Genomic DNA, 19,042 nt, shown 5'->3' on the forward strand with positions numbered 1-19,042 from the left:
AGCTGGGTAGTAACCGATTACATGTTATGTAATCAGATTCCAAAAATTAAGTAGGCTACTTGTAATTACCGGTAGATTAAATTACATTTTAAAATACTCGTAATTAGACAGTTTCTTTTTTATTGATTACATGATTGCTTATTATTAACACAATAGCAACAAATTATTCATAATTTATTGATTCTCTCTAATTTCTCTTTTTCACCTTTTAAATGTTCCTTTCGAAAGTAGCCTACCTCTTATGTAGACCTACATTCAGAAAGTCTTCCAGTTCTGTGGGCATTCACACAAAGACCAGTCATTTGTCAGGTGGCTACACCGCATTTGACCGCTGGATTTACAAAAATCATTTCAGGTTTAAGAAGTGTTTCAACATTGCATTAACTATCCTACTGATGAACATGTTCATTTTTAGTTGAATTATCACCACTAGGTTATTTAAGCATATATTAGCTAATATGTCTTTGGAAGGCTTTTGTCTTTCAAACACAATACATTACACAAATTGATGTTGTTTCTCGTTTACATGTAGTGCAGGGTATCCCAAACTTTCTTGTCATCTGAACCTCTTTCACCTATATCTACTTGAAGTCCCCCTAAGATTTTAAAATAGTGTAAATATTTTAATAATTAAGGATCACATAACATTTGTTAATGGTCACATGACATGCAGGTAAACAAATATTTCATTTTTTTTTTAATAAGTTTTTATTTTATTTTGATTGATGTTATTTTAAAATGATTTATTTTAACTTTACATTTTAAGATTTAATTAATTATTAGCTGAACCTCCTTCAGTTCATTTCCGAACCCCAGTTTGGGAAACCTCGACGTAATGTAATGTTTAATGCACTTCTTGTTGTTAATCACAATGAATGGAATATATTTTCTTACTATTTGTATTTCTATATCAATGGTACAAGATTTAAATCAATGTGATAAAGCAGTAAAGTCAAAAAAAAATTTATAAGTAATCAAAAAGTAGTCTGATTAAATTACCTACAGTGGGTAATGGGAGGTGATTACGTTACTAACTACAATTTTGTAATTTGGAATCAGACTACAACTTGTAAGTAATCTACCCAACTTGAACATGGTATTGATATCTAAGATATATTCTAGTCACTCTTTCCAAGTGATAATTGAATAATAGCAGCAGTAGGCTATTTTAACATTCACAATGCAAAAATATCCTACAGTTTAATACTATAGACATAGAGTCTAAATATGACATGATCTTTACATTGAAAGGAATGACAACAGAACTGCTTGTGTACATAAGTCAAAAGTGGCTGTAACCTTATTTTTTTTTTACATATTCATATCCCAGAGTTTGATTATTATGTAATTATTCTTAATTATATAATAATTATGGAAAGCCCCTTTTTTGGTCTCTGTGAACTGACGTCTTATGGTCAGAAGTGTTGTTAAGATTCTTGAAGATTTCTATTTTTGCAGCATACAGTTTTGGAAGAAAATGAGGGTGAGTGTGAAGATTGTCAACATGTTTTCATAATTTCTTTATTCAAATGAGACATGGAAATGGCCAAAAAACAAAAACTTTAGAAAGGCAGAGAGATATAAAGACTGCTGTCTGTTTCTGTGGTATCAATGATTTAATTCATACAACACTGAAATCTTTGGTGTTTGCTGTTTTTTGGAGGTAATGTTCGACCATAAAAATATTCATTGGAGAATATCCAGCTTTCTTACTTTGTCTGCTCTGAAATCACAGAACATGCATTACAGCAAGACCTCAAATTTACACATATAAAGAACAGATATTTAACAACCCCCTTTGGCAAGATAAGATGGCTCCTGACAATTATGATCAAAACAACAGATATATTTCACAAGAACATCACACATAAATCTTTTTGGTCACTGTAATTCACTATAATAATTAGCTTACCATGACATCAAAGTCGCTGCTCATAACAGACCCAATATAGTGGAAGATTCTAGTGTTCTCATTTTGATCAACAACTCAGGTTTGCAGTTTCTAACTGCAACATTCAGCTTTGTACACGCACCTTAATAACATACAAAAACCAGTAATTATTACACAGACCATGTCAAACAATTACTACTGCAGTCAGATAGGGCTTATGGAAATGCATATATGTACTTAATGATGGAAAGACCTACAGTCAAGTGATATAAAGCACTTTTAACACCATGTCCGTTATAATAATATAATTCTTGTGCCTTTAAAGTTCAAATATTTGTACAAATAAGGCATACTAGAAGATAAAGGATTAAAAATATGTTTGGCTGAAAACAAGAGATCCTTTTTAAAAATGTATACAAAAATATTCCCTTTCAAAGTATAAAAGGCACTTAAGTTAAAAACATTTGACGGAAACAGAAATCTAACCACAGGAGTTAAATGCTTGTGAATCCATTTACTGTCCCAAAACACCAAAAAATGAGAGATGGGAGGTAGACGTTTACATGTTGCTTTTCAAGTTTGGATTCACCTCGACTCATATTCTGGCTATGAATGAAAACATATGTGTGTTGTTGTATGCATGCTGGTATCTGAGGCTTTTACAACAGACCTGCTGGTATACACAAGTACACACAACAATGAACCTGAATTGAATGATATGAGTGACAGTAAACCTCAATTACCAAGAACAGCCAAACAGAAGATTCATCTTTAAAAAACAAAAAATCTGTTCATTTTCTATTGCACTTTACAGAAAATATACAAACACACATGTACATGTATAAATACACATGATCATGTATAACTATAGAATACAAAATAAGTACTTCATTACAAATAAATGTCTTAATTGTTCCTTGCCCACGTGGGAAAAAAACAACTATGAATAAATTAAGACTTCTATTATTAAGAAGCACCTCTAACCACATATCCAGGCCTTGTTTTCAAACAGAGGAAACCCAGCTCTGAAAAGAAAGAATCTGTCATCCTGAGCTGCTCGCATAGGAAGTCTTCTTTTCTCCAAAGCTGCTCTAGTTTCCTCTTTCCTCATGTTTAAAGGCTGCAGTCCACGCTTGGAGATGTACAGTTTTGTCGGCCTCTAGGCCAGAGGGAGGCTCTGTAATGCTGCTGACTGGGGTATTTAAGGCTTCCATTGTTGCTTTCTTTATAAAAAGCACACAGGGCCGACTTCAAGGTGGTAATGTGAGCCAGATTTTGTGCTGGGCAAATTGTAGACCTCCACAATGGGCAGTAAGTTTGGGTCCTCTGTCTGGAAAATGAACTGTGTCTGATGCCATCGGCCATCTGTGATCTGAGAGGACAGAAAAAGTGTAAGCATTAGTTGTGATATTGAGGTATCCTAATAATGACGTGTAAAATAGTTGTTTTTACTTTGCCAAACAGCACTATTATGTTCCACAAGATGTTCTCAATTTTTTTTTGTTCGCCAAACCGCTTAGACATAAAATATTTACTTAAAGCACCCCTTGAGATTTTTTATTAATATTTTAAAAATATTTTAGATAATGATCAAACAACATGCAAGTAAATAGATAAATTATTATTATTATTATGACTTTGCAGCTGGACTCTGTGATAGTGTCTCAATCCACATTACACATTTTACACTGGTGTTTTAGAAACACTATCAAATTGAATGTTGATAACAATAATGACAACAACAACAATATTTAACTCTAACTGTAAAAATGAAGACAGAAATATATTGAATATATATGATGAAAAATAGAATACTTGCTGTAAATTACAACTGTACTGCAAAATAAAAAAATTAATCTATTTTATTTTACATTACAAGTTACAATACTAATACATTTATAAAACTGTTAACCATTTAAAAGCTTTTAATTTGGCGAAATACTGGTGAAAAGCTGTAAACTTGTTAGAAGTTAAATTATGTGATTGTGCAAATAAAGTGAACATTAGTGCACGTTGTGTTCCCAAATGCTAATGTTAAATTTGCATCATGTGTACAGATTTTGCAGAGTTTATTGTGTGCCAAGCCTCTCTAAAAAGCTGAAAACACTTTATTATAACATAGTGCCAAGCTTCACTCTGAAACACACAGTGAATCAGACTATTGTTTTAATTTTACATTTGCCATAATTAATTATTAGTTTTTATTAGCTCACAAACCCCTGTTTGGGAGCCCTGCACTACACAATAAATAAAATGTATTGACTAGGACACAATTAATCTTTTAATATAACTTTATGCATACCCAGCACTCATCCTTTATCAGCTCAGGCTCGATGAATCCCCCAGACTCGATTATCTGTCCGTTCCAGGCTTTAAAGTACACTGCACTAGAGGAAAGTGTTTTGGAGTCCCCTGCTGCCCAAACAGAGACGTTCAGGCAGTGAATGGTGATGATCTGCACAGCTTCAGAGCTCAGGAGGTGGATGAAGTTCATCTGGATCAGACTCACTCCAATCTCCAACTGCAGGAAAGAAATAACATTATAATCAATTGATTACAACAATGGAACCACATAAAGGAGAAGAAATGTTGATATTCAGATTCAGATTCAGTGCAATCCTGCTCATAATGTTGTATTTCTAGTTGTTAGCTTTACAGACCTTGGAACCAGCGACTGGCTTAAGGCAGGATTGACCTCCACTGGTGAAGTTGCAGGTCACTTCAATATTGTCAGAAGAGCAGCCCAGGTTAGGATCTATCCAATAAGTGCCTTTAGTAAAATTCAAAATAAAAACAAAATGAACGAGTCCATAATTGGTGGTGTTAATGTAGCTTTAGTGATAAAACAATGAAATTTACAATGATAATGTCCTATAAATATCTCACCATCTTTCAACCTGTGCTCGCATTCAAACAGATCTCGGCACACTCTGGCAGGATTCTCCTGTGTTCCCAGAGGATTCTTGATGCTGTGGATCAGAGTGCTGAGGTAGTGAAGAGTCTTAAAGATCTGGGTTCCCTGGTCCAGCATTTGAAAGTCAGTATCTTCATACGTCTGTGGATTGGAATGAAACAAAGTCAGGTCTATGATGTCCTGACATAACGTTAATGTTCCTTATCTAACCTTTAATCGGTGCCATGAAATTGACTATATAAAATTTATACAAACAAATGTCTGTAATTTATGATTGTTTATGCATTCAAATTACATTAAAAGGAACAGTAGTAGTTATTACTTGATGTTGAACACTGTTGGCATTTACCTCGGACCGTAAAGTAGAGCGGGAATCCATAACAACATGTAAAGCAGGACCAAGAGCCTCATTTTCCTAAACGATAACAAAGTAGAGCAGGAACATGAAAGTAAACTGATTTTAATATATTATTTAAAAAAAAAAGTTTGAGATCGAGTCTTTAATCAATGCATAACATGTGGTGTATCGGCTGTCATGTAGGTGTTGTTGTTTTATATTTTATCAGTGGTGGACAGTAACAGAATATTTTTAAGAATTCTATACACAGCTGTGGTCTTACCGACAACTTGAACACTTAAGCAAAAAAACAACGGAAATACAGTATGTCATGTAAATAGACAAGAGGTCAAATGTAAAGACCACAAGTACTTTTTGCCTTGGTGGGTTGTTTTATATGATGAAATAACCAGTTAAATTTACAGGGGTGTACATACGTTTTTCAGGCTGGTTCTCATGAGAGCATCTGGTGATTTGGTTTGTAGTATGACCCATTAAATATAGCTATAAAAATAACTAACAATAGTAATTATAATATTTAGTTATTTAGTTTTTAAACTTCTTAATAAAATAAATAACAAAATAATAAATAAGGTGTGATAATACTATTATATTTTAAAATAAAAAAATGCTTATTAAATAAAAATACAATTATTTTATTGTACACTTATAGGGATAAAATGAAAATTCTGTCATTAATTACTCACCCTCATGTCATTCCAAACCCATAAGACCTTCTTTCACCTTCGGAAACAAATTAGGATATTTTTGATGAAATCTGAAAGCTTTCTGATGGTCCATAGATAGCAAGGTCACGTTCGGCGTTATGTAGCAAACTATCTTAAAAGGGAATTGTATATAAATAATTACAATTAATTATGATTAATTACAATTATTTATATCGGCTGACAGTAATAACTTTGCACTTGGTTCTTATCAATCATTATATATATTTTTTAATTCATTTATAATGTTATGTTTTAATATACATGCTGCTAACTCGGAAATTTCAAGATATGCGAGCAAAAAATTTTTCCTGACACTTACGTAATACGACACGAGCAAGAGTGCTGTTTTTGTTTCGTTTGTGTTCGAATCCAAATCCGCGTTGATTTGGGAGAATCACTGATTCACTGAGCCGTTCATAAAAACAGTCATTTGATTCGCTCCTGAAGGATTCAGCCGTTTTGAAAGAATCATTTGAATGACTGAGTGATTCAATCACGAACTTCTGCCACCTGCTGGCCGTTTTTAAGTTTCCCGTCTAAAAGTAGGCATATTACATTATTTTCCAACATATTTCTATATTCAGAATTTAGTATTTAAAACATTAATCTCATAACATTATTTATGCAATTATAAATACAGTCTAAATGTATAAATGCCACATCTAAATGTCACTTCATGCAGCTTGTGCAGTGCTAAGATGAGTTTTGTTTAGATCATTTTATGGATAACAATAGCCAGTCATTCATTCACATTAAGTATTCAGAGAATAATATTGTCTGTTTTCACTTACATCTATTTATTTATTAAATTTTTATTCATTTTGTAGAATTGAATTATAAATTAAGCTGGTATAGTATCGTAAGACATTTTTATGGTATCGTGACAACCCTGTTATACACCACATTCCTTGTTTCAGTTTAACCTAATTCTCACATTTCCTCCGTCGAGTTTAATATCTTTTTTTTTTTAGATTGTTTGTTCATTCATTCATTCATACAGTAGGCTAGGCTAGCGTCACTGGAAAAGACGCCTAGTTGGTATGACAGGGTCACAGAGCATTTTCTTGAAAAGGAACATAGGGCAGAATTTACGTATAAATAAATGGAAAATTTTTATGATGTAGGCCGAAAATGAGCTTCCCCTCTTTGAAAGACCAGCAGCCGCCACTGGTATCAACATGTAATATTCACTCTCAATTAGATCATCCGAAGACGAATTGATAGAGACCAGACATGGTATGAGTTAAAATGATTTTAACAAGTGATCCATCATAAGCATGCATAAAACAGTATACAATACACATATACATATACAAGAGTGGCGTTGCCCGAGTCAAATCCAGAGCTGACCGCTATGCTTTCCCGGGCCACCGAAAGCGTCGGTCTGCACTGGAGACCTCCTTCTCCCGAAGGCTCGAGGTTGGATGATTGGTTCCTGGGGGCGCAGGCCGATCGCCGGCAGCCACCTCCAGTTCCATTCTTCTCAGAGGTGCATGAGGAGGTGACTAGGTCTTGGAAGGCACCTTTTTCTGTCCAAAACAGAGCTAGTGCCCAAGGGTATGTGGAGATCCCTCCAGTCGAGCACGCTATTGCGATGCAGCTTTGCCCCAGCTTTGCCTCAGACCCCACTCCGGGACGCACTGCCTTCCCGGGTCAGGTCCCTGTGCTCCACCTCGCTTCCCAACATATGTCAGTGGTTCCTCTAGTCCTGCTTGCTCGGTCTCTGGGGGCCTTATTAGCTCTGGGCCCCAGACTGTCTTGCTGGCTCACGAGAACCATCAGACTCGGCTATGCGATTCAGTTTGCCCAGACCCCTCCCAAGTTCAGGGGCATTCGGTTCACCTCTGTGCTGAACAAAGATGCTCCTGTCTTGCATGCAGAGATCGTGGTCCTGCTGGCAAAGGACACGATAGAGCCGGTCCCTCCAGCCGAGATGAAGTCGGGGTTTTACAGCCCCTACTTCATCGTACCCAAGAAAGGCGGTGGGCTATGACCAATTTTGGACCTGCGTGTTCTGAACCAGGCCCTTCATAAGCTCCAGTTCAGGATGTTGACGCAGAGACGCATTTTTCAATGCATCCGTCCTCTTGATTGGTTCACTGCGATCAACCTGAAGGACGCATACTTTCATGTCTCGATCCTCCCTTGACATAGGCCGTTTCTCCGCTTTGCGTTCGAAGGGCGAGCGTATCAGTACAAGGTCCTCCCCTTCGGGCTGTCCCTGTCATCTCGTGTCTTCACCAAGGTCGTGGAGGCAGCCCTTGTTCCATTGAGGGAAAGAGGTATTCGTATTCTCAACTACCTCGACGACTGGCTCATACTGGCCCAGTCTTGAGGGAAGTTATGCGAACACAGGGACGACTGCTTCAGGTCAACTGGGAAAAGAGCAAACTCTCCCCTGTGCAGAGGATCTCTTTTCTCGGTATAGAACGTGCTCAGTCGATGCTGAATTGCCTGGAGTCTTTCCAGCGCAAGAGGGCGGTTCCACTGAAACTATTTCAGAGGCTCCTGGGGCACATGGCATCTGCAGCCGCTGTTACGCCGCTCGGGTTGCTTCATATGAGACCGCTTCAGCGTTGGCTTCACGACCGGGTCCCGAGATGGGCATGGCAACGCGGCACTTACCGGGTCCCAGTCACCCTGTCTTGCCGCCAGACCTTCAGCCCGTGGTCGGACCTTGCCTTTCTTCGCTCAGGTAGACCTGTTTGTCTCCCCGGACATGTCCCACTGACAGCTGATTTACCTCCAGCGGTAGTGAACACCATCATTTCAGCCAGGGCTCCGTCTACAAGACACGCTTACAGGCTGAAGTCGAACCTGTTCATCGATTGGTGTTCTTCCCGCCGGGAAGACCCCCGTAGATGCCTGATCGCGGTCGTGCTCTCTTTTCTGCAAGAAGGGCTGGAGCGAAGGCTGTCTCCCTCCACTCTCAAAGTGTATGTTGCCGCTATTGCCACACATTAAGATGCAGTAGACGGTAAGTCTGTCGGGAAGCACAACTTGGTCATCAGGTTCCTCAGGGGGGTGAGGAGGTTAAATCCTCCACGCCCCTGCAGTCAGTAGAGCTAAAGTTTCTCTCGTTGGCGTCGAAAAATACTCTGTCAGTTTTGATCGTACAGATAAGAATAAGGTATTGTTTGAAACTGCAAAGGATCTACTTTTATTTCTGTATAGTCATAATAACAACGAAACAATGTGCTTTTCTAAAACAGAGAAAACAAACAGGGTGCGTTCTCTGCCGGCTCTGTCTCTGTCACCTCTCTTCACAGACACGTAAATGAAACAAAATGAATCTCCGCAAATACTTGCCTCAAATATATGAGAAATACTGTATATGTATAGAAAGCTTGAAATGTCTATGAAGTAAGTAAATGAAGTAATGTACATATGAAGTAAATGAAGTCACGTCCAAAACAAATATTCTGTGATAAAGTAATCCGTATGAAACCAAAGCGATGTCCAGTTTTCCCGTCTCAACTCACTATATCTAATCCAGTCACGCCCACGCGCCGATCGCGCTTTTCAGATTCAAACATCCACGTGAGGTGGATGTTTGGGAACGAGGGTTACATACGTAACCGAGACGGTACTACCACGATCATGGCACAGAAACATAGTATGGACATCATTAAAATGGTCCATGTGACATCAGCGGTTCAACCGTAACTTTATGAAGCTATGAGAATACTTTTTGTGCACAAAGAAAACTAAAATATCTTTAACAATTCTTCTCCTCCTTGTCACCCTAGCGCCACTGGCATGAAAAGTCATGATACTCTCTAAAATGGGGTCCTAATGCCGAGTTCACACTGCACGATTTTCAAACTCGTCGGATCGCTGTTGTTTTCACACTGCGTGACTATCTGGGGTAGCATTCAGTCGCTGCTGTGTTCACATTGCACAATGGATCGGCGACAGGGGCTTTCACATTGCACGATTTCACAATAGGAAGAATTGCCGACAACTCTGTCTGATCTGCAAACTACGTTTCACAACAAAACACACGTGAGAAGTGATAAGGAAATAACGCGAGAACCTGCGTGCGTCTGCCCGTTGTTCTCAAGCGAGACTGGAAGTATTAAAAAAATATAGCCAGCAAATGGTCTGTGCGGTGATTTCCAGCTACAAAAAGAAAAACAGATAATGCAGGAGGGAGATTCAGGGAACAGGGATTGTGTTCTGCAAAGAGTGGTAAATAATAATTTTGCAGTAACTGTTATGCTGATGTTGCGGCTGGTCAAGCTTTGTGCTGTATGATATAATTGTACATATTAAAATACTGATATGGTCTATAACTCCTCACCGAACTTCCCTCTGCCCTGTATCTTTGTCTCTCATTGGCTGAAGTTCATCGTGATGTAGTTTTCAGTCAGAAATCATTGCACACAGCGTGATTGTGAATCGCCGACAGCTCCAGATATTTAGCATGCCAAATATTTTGCGGGCGTCGGCGACGTGTCGGCGATTCTCTCAGATCGCTTCTTTGATAATTCACACTGCGCGATTGTCACTCGCGTGAACGAGCTCCGATTTGCCTCCGATGTCGGGCATTTGTCGCCGATTTATCAAAACCTGTCGGCGAGTGAAAAATCTGGCTAAAATCGTGCAGTGTGAACTCGGCATTATTTTATGAATTTTACTTCATAAAATTACGGTTGAACCACTGATGTCACATGGACCATTTTAATGATGTCCTTACTATGTTTCTGTGCCTTGATCATGGAAGGACCCTCGTTGTTTATGCAGGGTCAGAAAGCTCTCGGATTTCATCAAAAATATCTTAATTTGTGTTCCGAATATGAAAAAAGGTCTTATGGGTTTGGAAAGACATGAGGGTGAGTAATTAATGATATAATTTTCATTTTTGTGTAAACTATCCCTTTAAGTTTAATATACAGTTATATTATATACATTTTCAAAATGTTCAAACCTAAAATCAGCAAACTTTTATTTTGGTGGGTTGCTGGGAAGTAAGTAAAGTATATGCACTGCTGGTTTTAGTGCTGCTGAGTGAAGTGTCAGTAAAAGAAATGTAAGTTTCACGTTTTGCTCTGAAACTGGCAGCGCTAATTTACCCAGTGCATTTTTTATTTTGGTCGTGTCTGCGCACCTGTGCACCTCTTAAGTGCACCCCAGTACATTTACATCATAGCACCTGTAGGTTAGCGATGCTCTAGCTCTATCAAGAACTTTTAGTGTCATGGACTTCAATTTCTTTAGACAAAGATATACAAGGCATACTTACATGAGAAAAAGATACACTGGGAAGCCCCTATAAACCAATGAGAGATAAAGAAACAGAATAAAGCATTGATTACAATCAGCTTCAGCTAAATGCAACTCAAGCATGATACATACTATTCACATGGTTGTTAAAATGCATCAAGACTACTTACTGGAGGTCCAGGTGGTCCACGAGGACCTGGAGGTCCCTAATGGAGAGTGAAAAGGACATTTTGATGTTGGTTAAATAGTACCACTTAATTTATCTAAATGTAAAAAGGCTAGTAAGGTTGAAGGGCATTGGGGAAACATACCCTGGGTCCCTGAACACCCTGTTTAAAATAAAAGGAGAAACATAAAATGTTATTTTAGTAGATAACCCTTTTCAACCATGAATTCGCTTGGAAATCACCTAGAATTTGTTCTCGCTAGATTCTTACCATTTCCCCTCTATTTCCTTTGTCTCCTTGTGGTCCCTAATACAAAGAGAGGAAGAGATGGGTGTTTTTCAGAGTATGCGCCTAATTAGAAACTACATGAAGCTACCTTAAGTGACTCATATCATACATACTGGGTTACCACTAGGCCCAATGATACCAACGGGTCCAATGGCTCCTTGCATTCCCTTAAAAGAAGAAACACCTACAGTAGTTGCTGATCAAGAACTCTTCATCGATCTCATTTAGGTTTTCAGGACAGTTCTCACAGTGGTACTTACCATTAAACCTTGAGGACCCTTTGGACCCTGGATACCCACTGGGCCAAGGTCTCCGGGAGGCCCCTGTGAATGACAGAAACACTTTGGTCAAAACTGTTTGGCCTTATAATATCAGAATACAGAAAATCATTACATCACAGCTTTTGTTTGGTTATGTTGCTTGACTAGCTCTCTTAAAGCTGCTTAAAGAAGCTATTTTTCATCTTAAGCTGCAGTGCTTGTACAGCTGAAATGAAATGTCAGCTTGCACTGTTGGCTTGAAGGCTTAGCATTAAATGAGAAGTAAACAATAACTGCTTGCCTGATTAATTGGATTTTGGTGAATCATATAAAGGTGCACAGTTTATACTGTTCATTAATCACAAGACCAGCCCCTGATATATTTCATGTAAGTATCATTAAATATTATTAAACACCTAACAGCTTTACTTAAATAGATTTGATCTGTGGTGTAATCATTGCATCTATCAGTCTTTTTGATAATTTTGGTAAAACAGTAATTAATTTGAATATCCTCAGAATACAGGTGCTGGTCATATAATTAGAATATCATCAAAAAGTTGATTTATTTCACTAATTCCATTCAAAAAGTGAAACTTGTATATTATATTCATTCATTACACACAGACTGATATATTTCAAATGTTTATTTCTTTTAATTTTGATGATTAGAGCTTACAGCTCATGAAAGTCAAAAATCTGTATCTCAAAATATTAGAATATTTACATTTGAGTTTGAATAAATGACCATCCCTACAGTATAAATTCTAGGTATCTCTTGTTCTTTGAAACCACAATAATGGGGAAGACTGCTGACTTGGCAATGATCCAGAAGACGAACATTGACACCCTCCACAAAGAGGGTAAGTCACAGAGGGTCATTACTGAAAGGTGTGGCTGTTTACAGAGTGCTGTATCAAAGCATATTAAATGCAAAGTTGACTGGAAGGAAGAATTTGGGTAGGAAAAGGTGCACAAGCAACAGGGATGACTGCAAGCTTGAGAATACTGTCAAGCAAAGCCGATTCAAACACTTGGGAGAGCTTCACAAGGAGTGAACTGAAGCCGGAGTCAGTGCATCAAGAGTCACCATGCTCAGACGTCTTCAGGAAAAGGGCTACCAAGCCACTTCTGAACCAGAGACAACGTCAGAAGCATCTTACCTGGGCTGTGGAGAAAAAGAACTGGACTGTTGCTCAGTGGTCCAAAGTCCTCTTTTCAGATGAAAGTAAATTTTACATTTCATTTGGAAATCAAGGTCCCAGAGTCTGAAGGAAGAGTGGAGAGGCACAGAATCCATGTTGCTTGAAGTCCAGTGTGAAGTTCCCACAGTCTGTGATGATTTGGGCTGCCATGTCATCTGCTGGTGTTGGTCCACTGTGTTTTCTGAAGTCCACAGTCAACGCAGCCATCTCCCAGGAAATTTTAGAGCACTTCATGCTTCCTTCTGTTGACAAGCTTTATGGAGATGCTGATTTCATTTTCCAGCAGGACTTGGCACCTGCCCACACTGCCAAAGGAACCAAAAGCTGGTTCAATGACCATAGTGTTACTGTGCTTGATTGGCCAGCAAACTCTCCTGACCTGAACCCCATAGAAGATATATGGGGTATTGTCAAGAGGAAGATGAGAGACACCAGACCCAACAATGCAGATGAGCTGAAGGCCACTATCAGAGCAACCTGGGCTCTCATAACACCTGAACAGTGCCACAGACTGATCGACTCCATGCCACGCCGCATTGCTGCAGTAATTCAGGCAAAAGGAGCCTCAACTAAGTATTGAGTGCTGTACATGCTCATACTTTTCATTTTCATACTTTTCAGTTAGCCAAGATTTCTAAAAATTCTTTCTTTGTATTGGTCTTAAGTAATATTCTAATATTTTGAGCTACTGATTTTTGACTTTCATGAGCTGTAAGCTCTAATCATCAAAATTAAAAGAAATAAACATTTGAAATATATCAGTCTGTGTGTAATGAATGAATATAATATTCAAGTTTCACTTTTTGAATGGAATTAGTGAAATAAATCAACTTTTTGATGATATTCTAATTATATGACCAGCACCTGTATAGAAGACATAATTTTACTTCTATAATGCGACATTTCCATGTAAAACAGGATATTTACCTAGAAAAAATATAGGTAGACTCTCTATATGGCAGTTTAAAAATGGGCCTGGTAACATCAGTTAAAAAAGGACATGGAGGAAATTATTACATTTTGAAGAAAGATTGTGAAGACAAACTTTTTTTTTAATTTGGAACATTTAGATTAATCATTCACTTATATTAAAGGTCCCATGACATGCTGCTTTTTGGATGCTTTTATATAGGCCTAAGTGGTCCCTAATACTGTATCTGAGGTCTGTTTGCCGAAATTCAGCCTTGGTGCAAAATTTCAGCCACTATGAGCCAGTCCCACAATGAGCTTTCCTTAGGACGTGCCATTCTGTGTCTGTAGCTTTAAGGATGAGAGAGGCGGGGCAAGGTGGAGGGTGGGGGTGTGGCCTTAACCAGCTTGCGCTACCATGCGCTAATGTTGACAGTGGATGTATCGCAATGCCTCATAGACACGCAGTCATTCAAGCTTTTCAGTTTGACCCAGAATCTGATCAGCGGCTACAGCAGGACGTCTCCGAATGGTTAGTTTAAAATATTGTGTCTGGATGCGGTACTTTAGTTGGTTTGTTTATGTATGCTGTTTCAGTTATTATCATGTAGCTAATGCTAGCCATAGGCTCGGATGAAGGAACTAAAAAAATACTTTGGTGTTCATTTGTACATCCAAACACTGAGCAACTGCCATGCTTCGCTCGTTTGCAAGCCATGATGTCTCTCGAGGAAAAAAAAATATTGTGCTCGCGTCGCATGGTAGTAGCTCATTTTCTCATGGGCGTGCAAAGCAGAGAAAGGGGAGGTAACCTTTCCCCGTATGACGACATAAAGGGAAGATTCCAGATTGGGCCATCTGAGCTTTCATTTTCTCAAAGGCGAAGCAGGATACCCAGGGCTCGGTTTACACCTATCGCCATTTCTAGCCACTGGGGGACCATAGTCAGGCTAGGGGAACTCATATTAATGTTAAAAAACCTCATAAAGTGAAATTTTCATGCCATGGGACCTTTAAAGAAAACAGGATGAATTTTGATCATAAAAACATAAGTTGACTTTATATGCTAACGGTGGTGCAAGAAGAAAGTTTACCTTTGGTCCAAATATTCCAAAAACTCCAGGAAATCCCTCTTCACCAGTATCACCCTAAAGAAAAATATAAACAGATGATAAATAGATGAAAAATATAAACAGATAACAGTAGTAGAATGGCATATGCCATTATTCTTCAGGAAGTGTTAAAGAAATGTATTGTCATTGATTCATCAACTGTTAAATAGACTGAAAACATGCACATATGCTACCATTTAGAAAGTTTAGGGCCAAATTAATACTTTTATACAGCAAAGATGCAATAAATTAATCAAATGTGACAGATCAAATGAGACATTTATAATGCATTTATAATCATGGCTTCTACATACGTATTAAACAGTGCAACTGTTTTCAGTAAGGATAATAATAAGAAACATTACTAGAATGATTTTGGAAGGACTAAGTAACACTGAAACTCAAACTACATTAGTATTACATAGAGCTGTGTGAGAGGTTACTCCTCTACTGATTTTGGCAATTATTTTCTTTGTTTTATTCTCCAAGGTCCATAATTTAAACAAAAAGAGATCACTAGAGCAACATTCATTGGCGTGTTTGTCATATTTGAAATGGATCAATAGTCAGAGAAGCAATACTTACAGGTTGCCCTTTGACCCCTCGGTCACCCTGTTTTCCAGGAAATCCCATTCCCCCATTAAATCCTCTTTTGCCTGAAGGTCCAGTTTGGCCAGGGATGCCCCTTTCACCCTAAGTCAGAACATAGAGAAATATTTAAGCTAAAACCAGCTAATATTGTTATAGATGCAGATAATGAAGACACACAAACTTAAAGGACAGGTCACCATATATCCATATAAGCAAGGTACCTTTGGCCCAAAAGAGCCTTGAATTCCTGGCAGACCTGGTACACCTGTGTTTCCTTGAGGACCTGGTTTTCCAGGCAGACCAACCTCCCCATCACTTCCATGCTCACCCTAATGTGCATAACAAGGGAAAAACAAACCAAAACATCACAAACAACAAAACGTACCTGGGCGATTTCAAGTGTTACATTGAGAACATTTAGAATTACATTCATTGTCTTACTGGCATTCCTTTAGCTCCATCTTTCCCAAGGGCTCCTTCTACCCCAGGATCACCCTCAAGACCCTCACGACCAACAACTCCTCTGGGGCCAGGGAGACCAACAGGACCCTGTGAGAGAAACACAACTGTTTATTTTAACATCAGCTGTAGGTTCTGTCGTGATGTAAGAAACTTACTTACAGGGGACCCTTGATTTCCAGATTCACCATGTGGACCGTTTTTGCCTTTTACACCCTAGAAAAAAAAGTGATTCAGTTGAGATGGATATAATATGATTTAAAATAGAATCCATATTTGTGCATTATATTTAAACAAAACAAAATTCACAATATATTTGTCTTTACATGGTAAAGTCTTACTTTATTGCCTTTGGATCCTTTAGGCCCTGGAAAACCTTTTGGCCCTGCATTTCCCTGTGGTTATAGACAGAGAAAATAAGATGAAGAAAATATATATTTTATAGCTCAGTTTAAAGCAGGGTTATTATTGTTAATTAAAACTAAAATGAAAACTAAATCCATAAAAAAATACTTTGAATACTTTTAATAAAATAAACATGAAATAAAATTAAATATAACTGTCATGAATCTAGTCTGCACTTCCATTCACCCTCCACTAGAGGTCACCCGCTCACTACATGGACTTGCACACCACACATCACATGGACTCCAATTCCCATCATCCAACACTGATCACAGCTGTCACCAATCACTCATTGCATCAATCACACGCACACCTGATCCCACGCACACACTATTTCAACCCTGGACATTCTCTCCCACGTTGCCGAGTATTATATGCGTTTACCGCTCCCATAGCCGTAGCTACTCTACCGAGCCCCTGTTGTTTTCCTAGTTTTCCCTGCCTGTTTGGTTTGTGTTTTCCGTGTTTGTTCTAGCCCGTGTTCCTGGATTATCTCTCTGCCTTGCCCTCTGGATACTGTTGCCGATCATCGACCTTCGCTTGCCCTAGGATTACTCTTTGTCTTGTCCCTGCCATACCTGTTTGCCATTGTTTCGACCCTGCCTGTACGACCACGTCTCTGCCTAAATAAAGCTTGCACATGGATCCGCACGACTCACGTCTCGTCAGCCATGTTACAGAATACTCGGCCACACGAGGATCCAGCAGTTTTTCCAGCAATGGACCCTGGTCAGGTATGGATCCATTCAACCAGCTGCTCGATCTACGACAGGCGAGTTCATCCATTGAAGAGTACGTCACTCAATTCTGTGAGATAGCTTATATGATTCCATTTGAAGAGGTTGTATTAAAAGACATTTTCTGTTTTGGATTGAGCGAGCCAATCAAGTCATGTTTACCTGAGGGGAAATTCAATTGTAGTTTAAGGGATTTTATGAACTATGCTTTGCTGTGTGCTGGCTCCTTGTTTACTGTGGGTGTCGCGGAGGAGGAACGTGACGTCACGTCTGTGACTGAAATGGCAGACGTACCAGTGTGCACTCACAGAATGGCAGCCACAACCACACCCCGTCATGTCATTGCTGTCATTCATGATCCAAGTCACGTCTCCGCTGCTCGTCCAGAGTCACAGCAGCACGTCTCCGCTGCTCGTCCAGAGTCACAGCAGCACGCCTCCGCTGCTCGCCCAGAGTCACAGCAGCACGCCACGCTGCTCGCCCAGAGTCACAGCAGCACGCCACGGCTGCTCGTCCAGAGTCAAAGCACGCCTCAGCTGTTCACGCCACGGCTGCTCGCTCAGAGTCACAGCAGCACGTCTCCGCTGCTCATCCAGAGTCACAGCAGCACGTCTCCGCTGCTCGTCCAGAGTCACAGCAGCACGTCTCTGCTGCTCGTCCAGAGTCACAGCAGCACGTCACGGCTGCTCGTCCAGAGTCAAAGCACGTCTCAGCTGTTCACGTCACGGCTGCTCGTCCAGAGTCACAGCAGCACGTCACGGCTGCTCGTCCAGAGTCACAGCAGCACGTCACGGCTGCTCGTCCAGAGTCACAGCAGCACGTCACGGCTGCTCGTCCAGAGTCACAGCAGCACGCCACGGCTGCTCGCTCAGAGTCACAGCAGCACGCCACACCTGCTCGCCCAGAGTCAAAGCACATCTCAGCTGTTCACGTAACGGCTGCTCGCCCAGAGTCACAGCAGCACATCACGGCTGACCTTCCAGAGTCACAGCAGCCCGTCACGGCTGACCTTCCAGAGTCACAGCAGCCCGTCACGGCTGACCTTCCAGAGTCACAGCAGCCCGCCACGGCTGACCTTCCAGAGTCACAGCAGCCCGCCACGGCTGACCTTCCAGAGTCACAGCAGCCCGCCACGGCTGACCTTCCAGAGTCACAGCAGCACGCGTCACGGCTGACCTTCCAGAGTCACAGCAGCCCGCCACGGCTGACCTTCCAGAGTCGCAGCCCGTCACGGCTGACCTTCCAGAGTCGCAGCCCGCCACGGCTGACCTTCCAGAGTCACAGCGCCACGCCTCCGCTGACCTTCCAGAGTCACAGGGTCACGTCCGGCTGACACACCCAGATCATCAAGGTCAGTCCTTCATTATCCCAGTCTGATGTCTAGTCTGAGGGATGTACCGCTGGTGTCTGCACGCGCAGCTGGTATCCCCAAACTCACTCACTCTAACCCTCCTGTTCCTGAACTGATTCCCCTGTCTGAAACGCTTCCCTGATGGGGATCGCATTTTGGTGTGTTTGGGCTGCATACACCACCACAGAACTCCCAGAGGTGGCGGCGTCCACTATGATGTCTCTAGAGGTGGCGGCTGACGCTGCAGAACCTCCTGAGGTAGTGGCGCTCCCTGCCGTGTTCCCTGAAGTGATGGTGCCCGCTGCAGTTTCTCCAGAGGTGGCGGTACATGCTGCAGAACCTCCCGAAGCGGCGGTGCTCACTTCAGCTCCTCGTATGGTGGTGGCGCCCAGCAATGAACTCTCATTCTGTTGTGTTACGGTCGAAGAGACCATTACTGAACTCTCCCTGTGTCCTGTGTTT

The 19,042-nt window shown here is 40.4% G+C and overlaps 1 protein-coding gene across 2 annotated transcripts in view; it reads right to left on the reverse strand.

Annotated features, from left to right (window-relative positions):
• Positions 1 to 1,539: 1,539 nt before the first annotated feature.
• Positions 1,540 to 19,042, reverse strand: part of col27a1b (collagen, type XXVII, alpha 1b) — a 100,143-nt gene continuing 82,640 nt past the window's right edge. Inside the window, exons 45-61 of one of the 2 annotated variants that reach the window (XM_058776746.1) lie at positions 16,429 to 16,482; positions 16,250 to 16,303; positions 16,070 to 16,177; positions 15,850 to 15,957; positions 15,623 to 15,730; positions 15,020 to 15,073; positions 11,812 to 11,874; positions 11,665 to 11,718; positions 11,534 to 11,569; positions 11,408 to 11,425; positions 11,267 to 11,302; positions 11,116 to 11,142; positions 5,155 to 5,220; positions 4,778 to 4,946; positions 4,552 to 4,661; positions 4,194 to 4,412; positions 1,540 to 3,263 (exon numbers count right to left, since the gene is read on the reverse strand). In XM_058776746.1, coding sequence (XP_058632729.1) covers positions 3,117 to 3,263; positions 4,194 to 4,412; positions 4,552 to 4,661; positions 4,778 to 4,946; positions 5,155 to 5,220; positions 11,116 to 11,142; positions 11,267 to 11,302; positions 11,408 to 11,425; positions 11,534 to 11,569; positions 11,665 to 11,718; positions 11,812 to 11,874; positions 15,020 to 15,073; positions 15,623 to 15,730; positions 15,850 to 15,957; positions 16,070 to 16,177; positions 16,250 to 16,303; positions 16,429 to 16,482 — 1,431 coding nt within the window. In that variant the 3' untranslated portion in view covers positions 1,540 to 3,116. Of the gene's footprint in view, positions 3,264 to 4,193; positions 4,413 to 4,551; positions 4,662 to 4,777; positions 4,947 to 5,154; positions 5,221 to 11,115; positions 11,143 to 11,266; positions 11,303 to 11,407; positions 11,426 to 11,533; positions 11,570 to 11,664; positions 11,736 to 11,811; positions 11,875 to 15,019; positions 15,074 to 15,622; positions 15,731 to 15,849; positions 15,958 to 16,069; positions 16,178 to 16,249; positions 16,304 to 16,428; positions 16,483 to 19,042 lie in introns of those variants that run through there. The other variant, XR_009271418.1, reaches the window with a different exon arrangement.

This window comes from Onychostoma macrolepis, chromosome 05 (assembly GCF_012432095.1).
Source record: "Onychostoma macrolepis isolate SWU-2019 chromosome 05, ASM1243209v1, whole genome shotgun sequence".
In the NCBI taxonomy this organism is placed as follows: domain Eukaryota; kingdom Metazoa; phylum Chordata; class Actinopteri; order Cypriniformes; family Cyprinidae; genus Onychostoma; species Onychostoma macrolepis.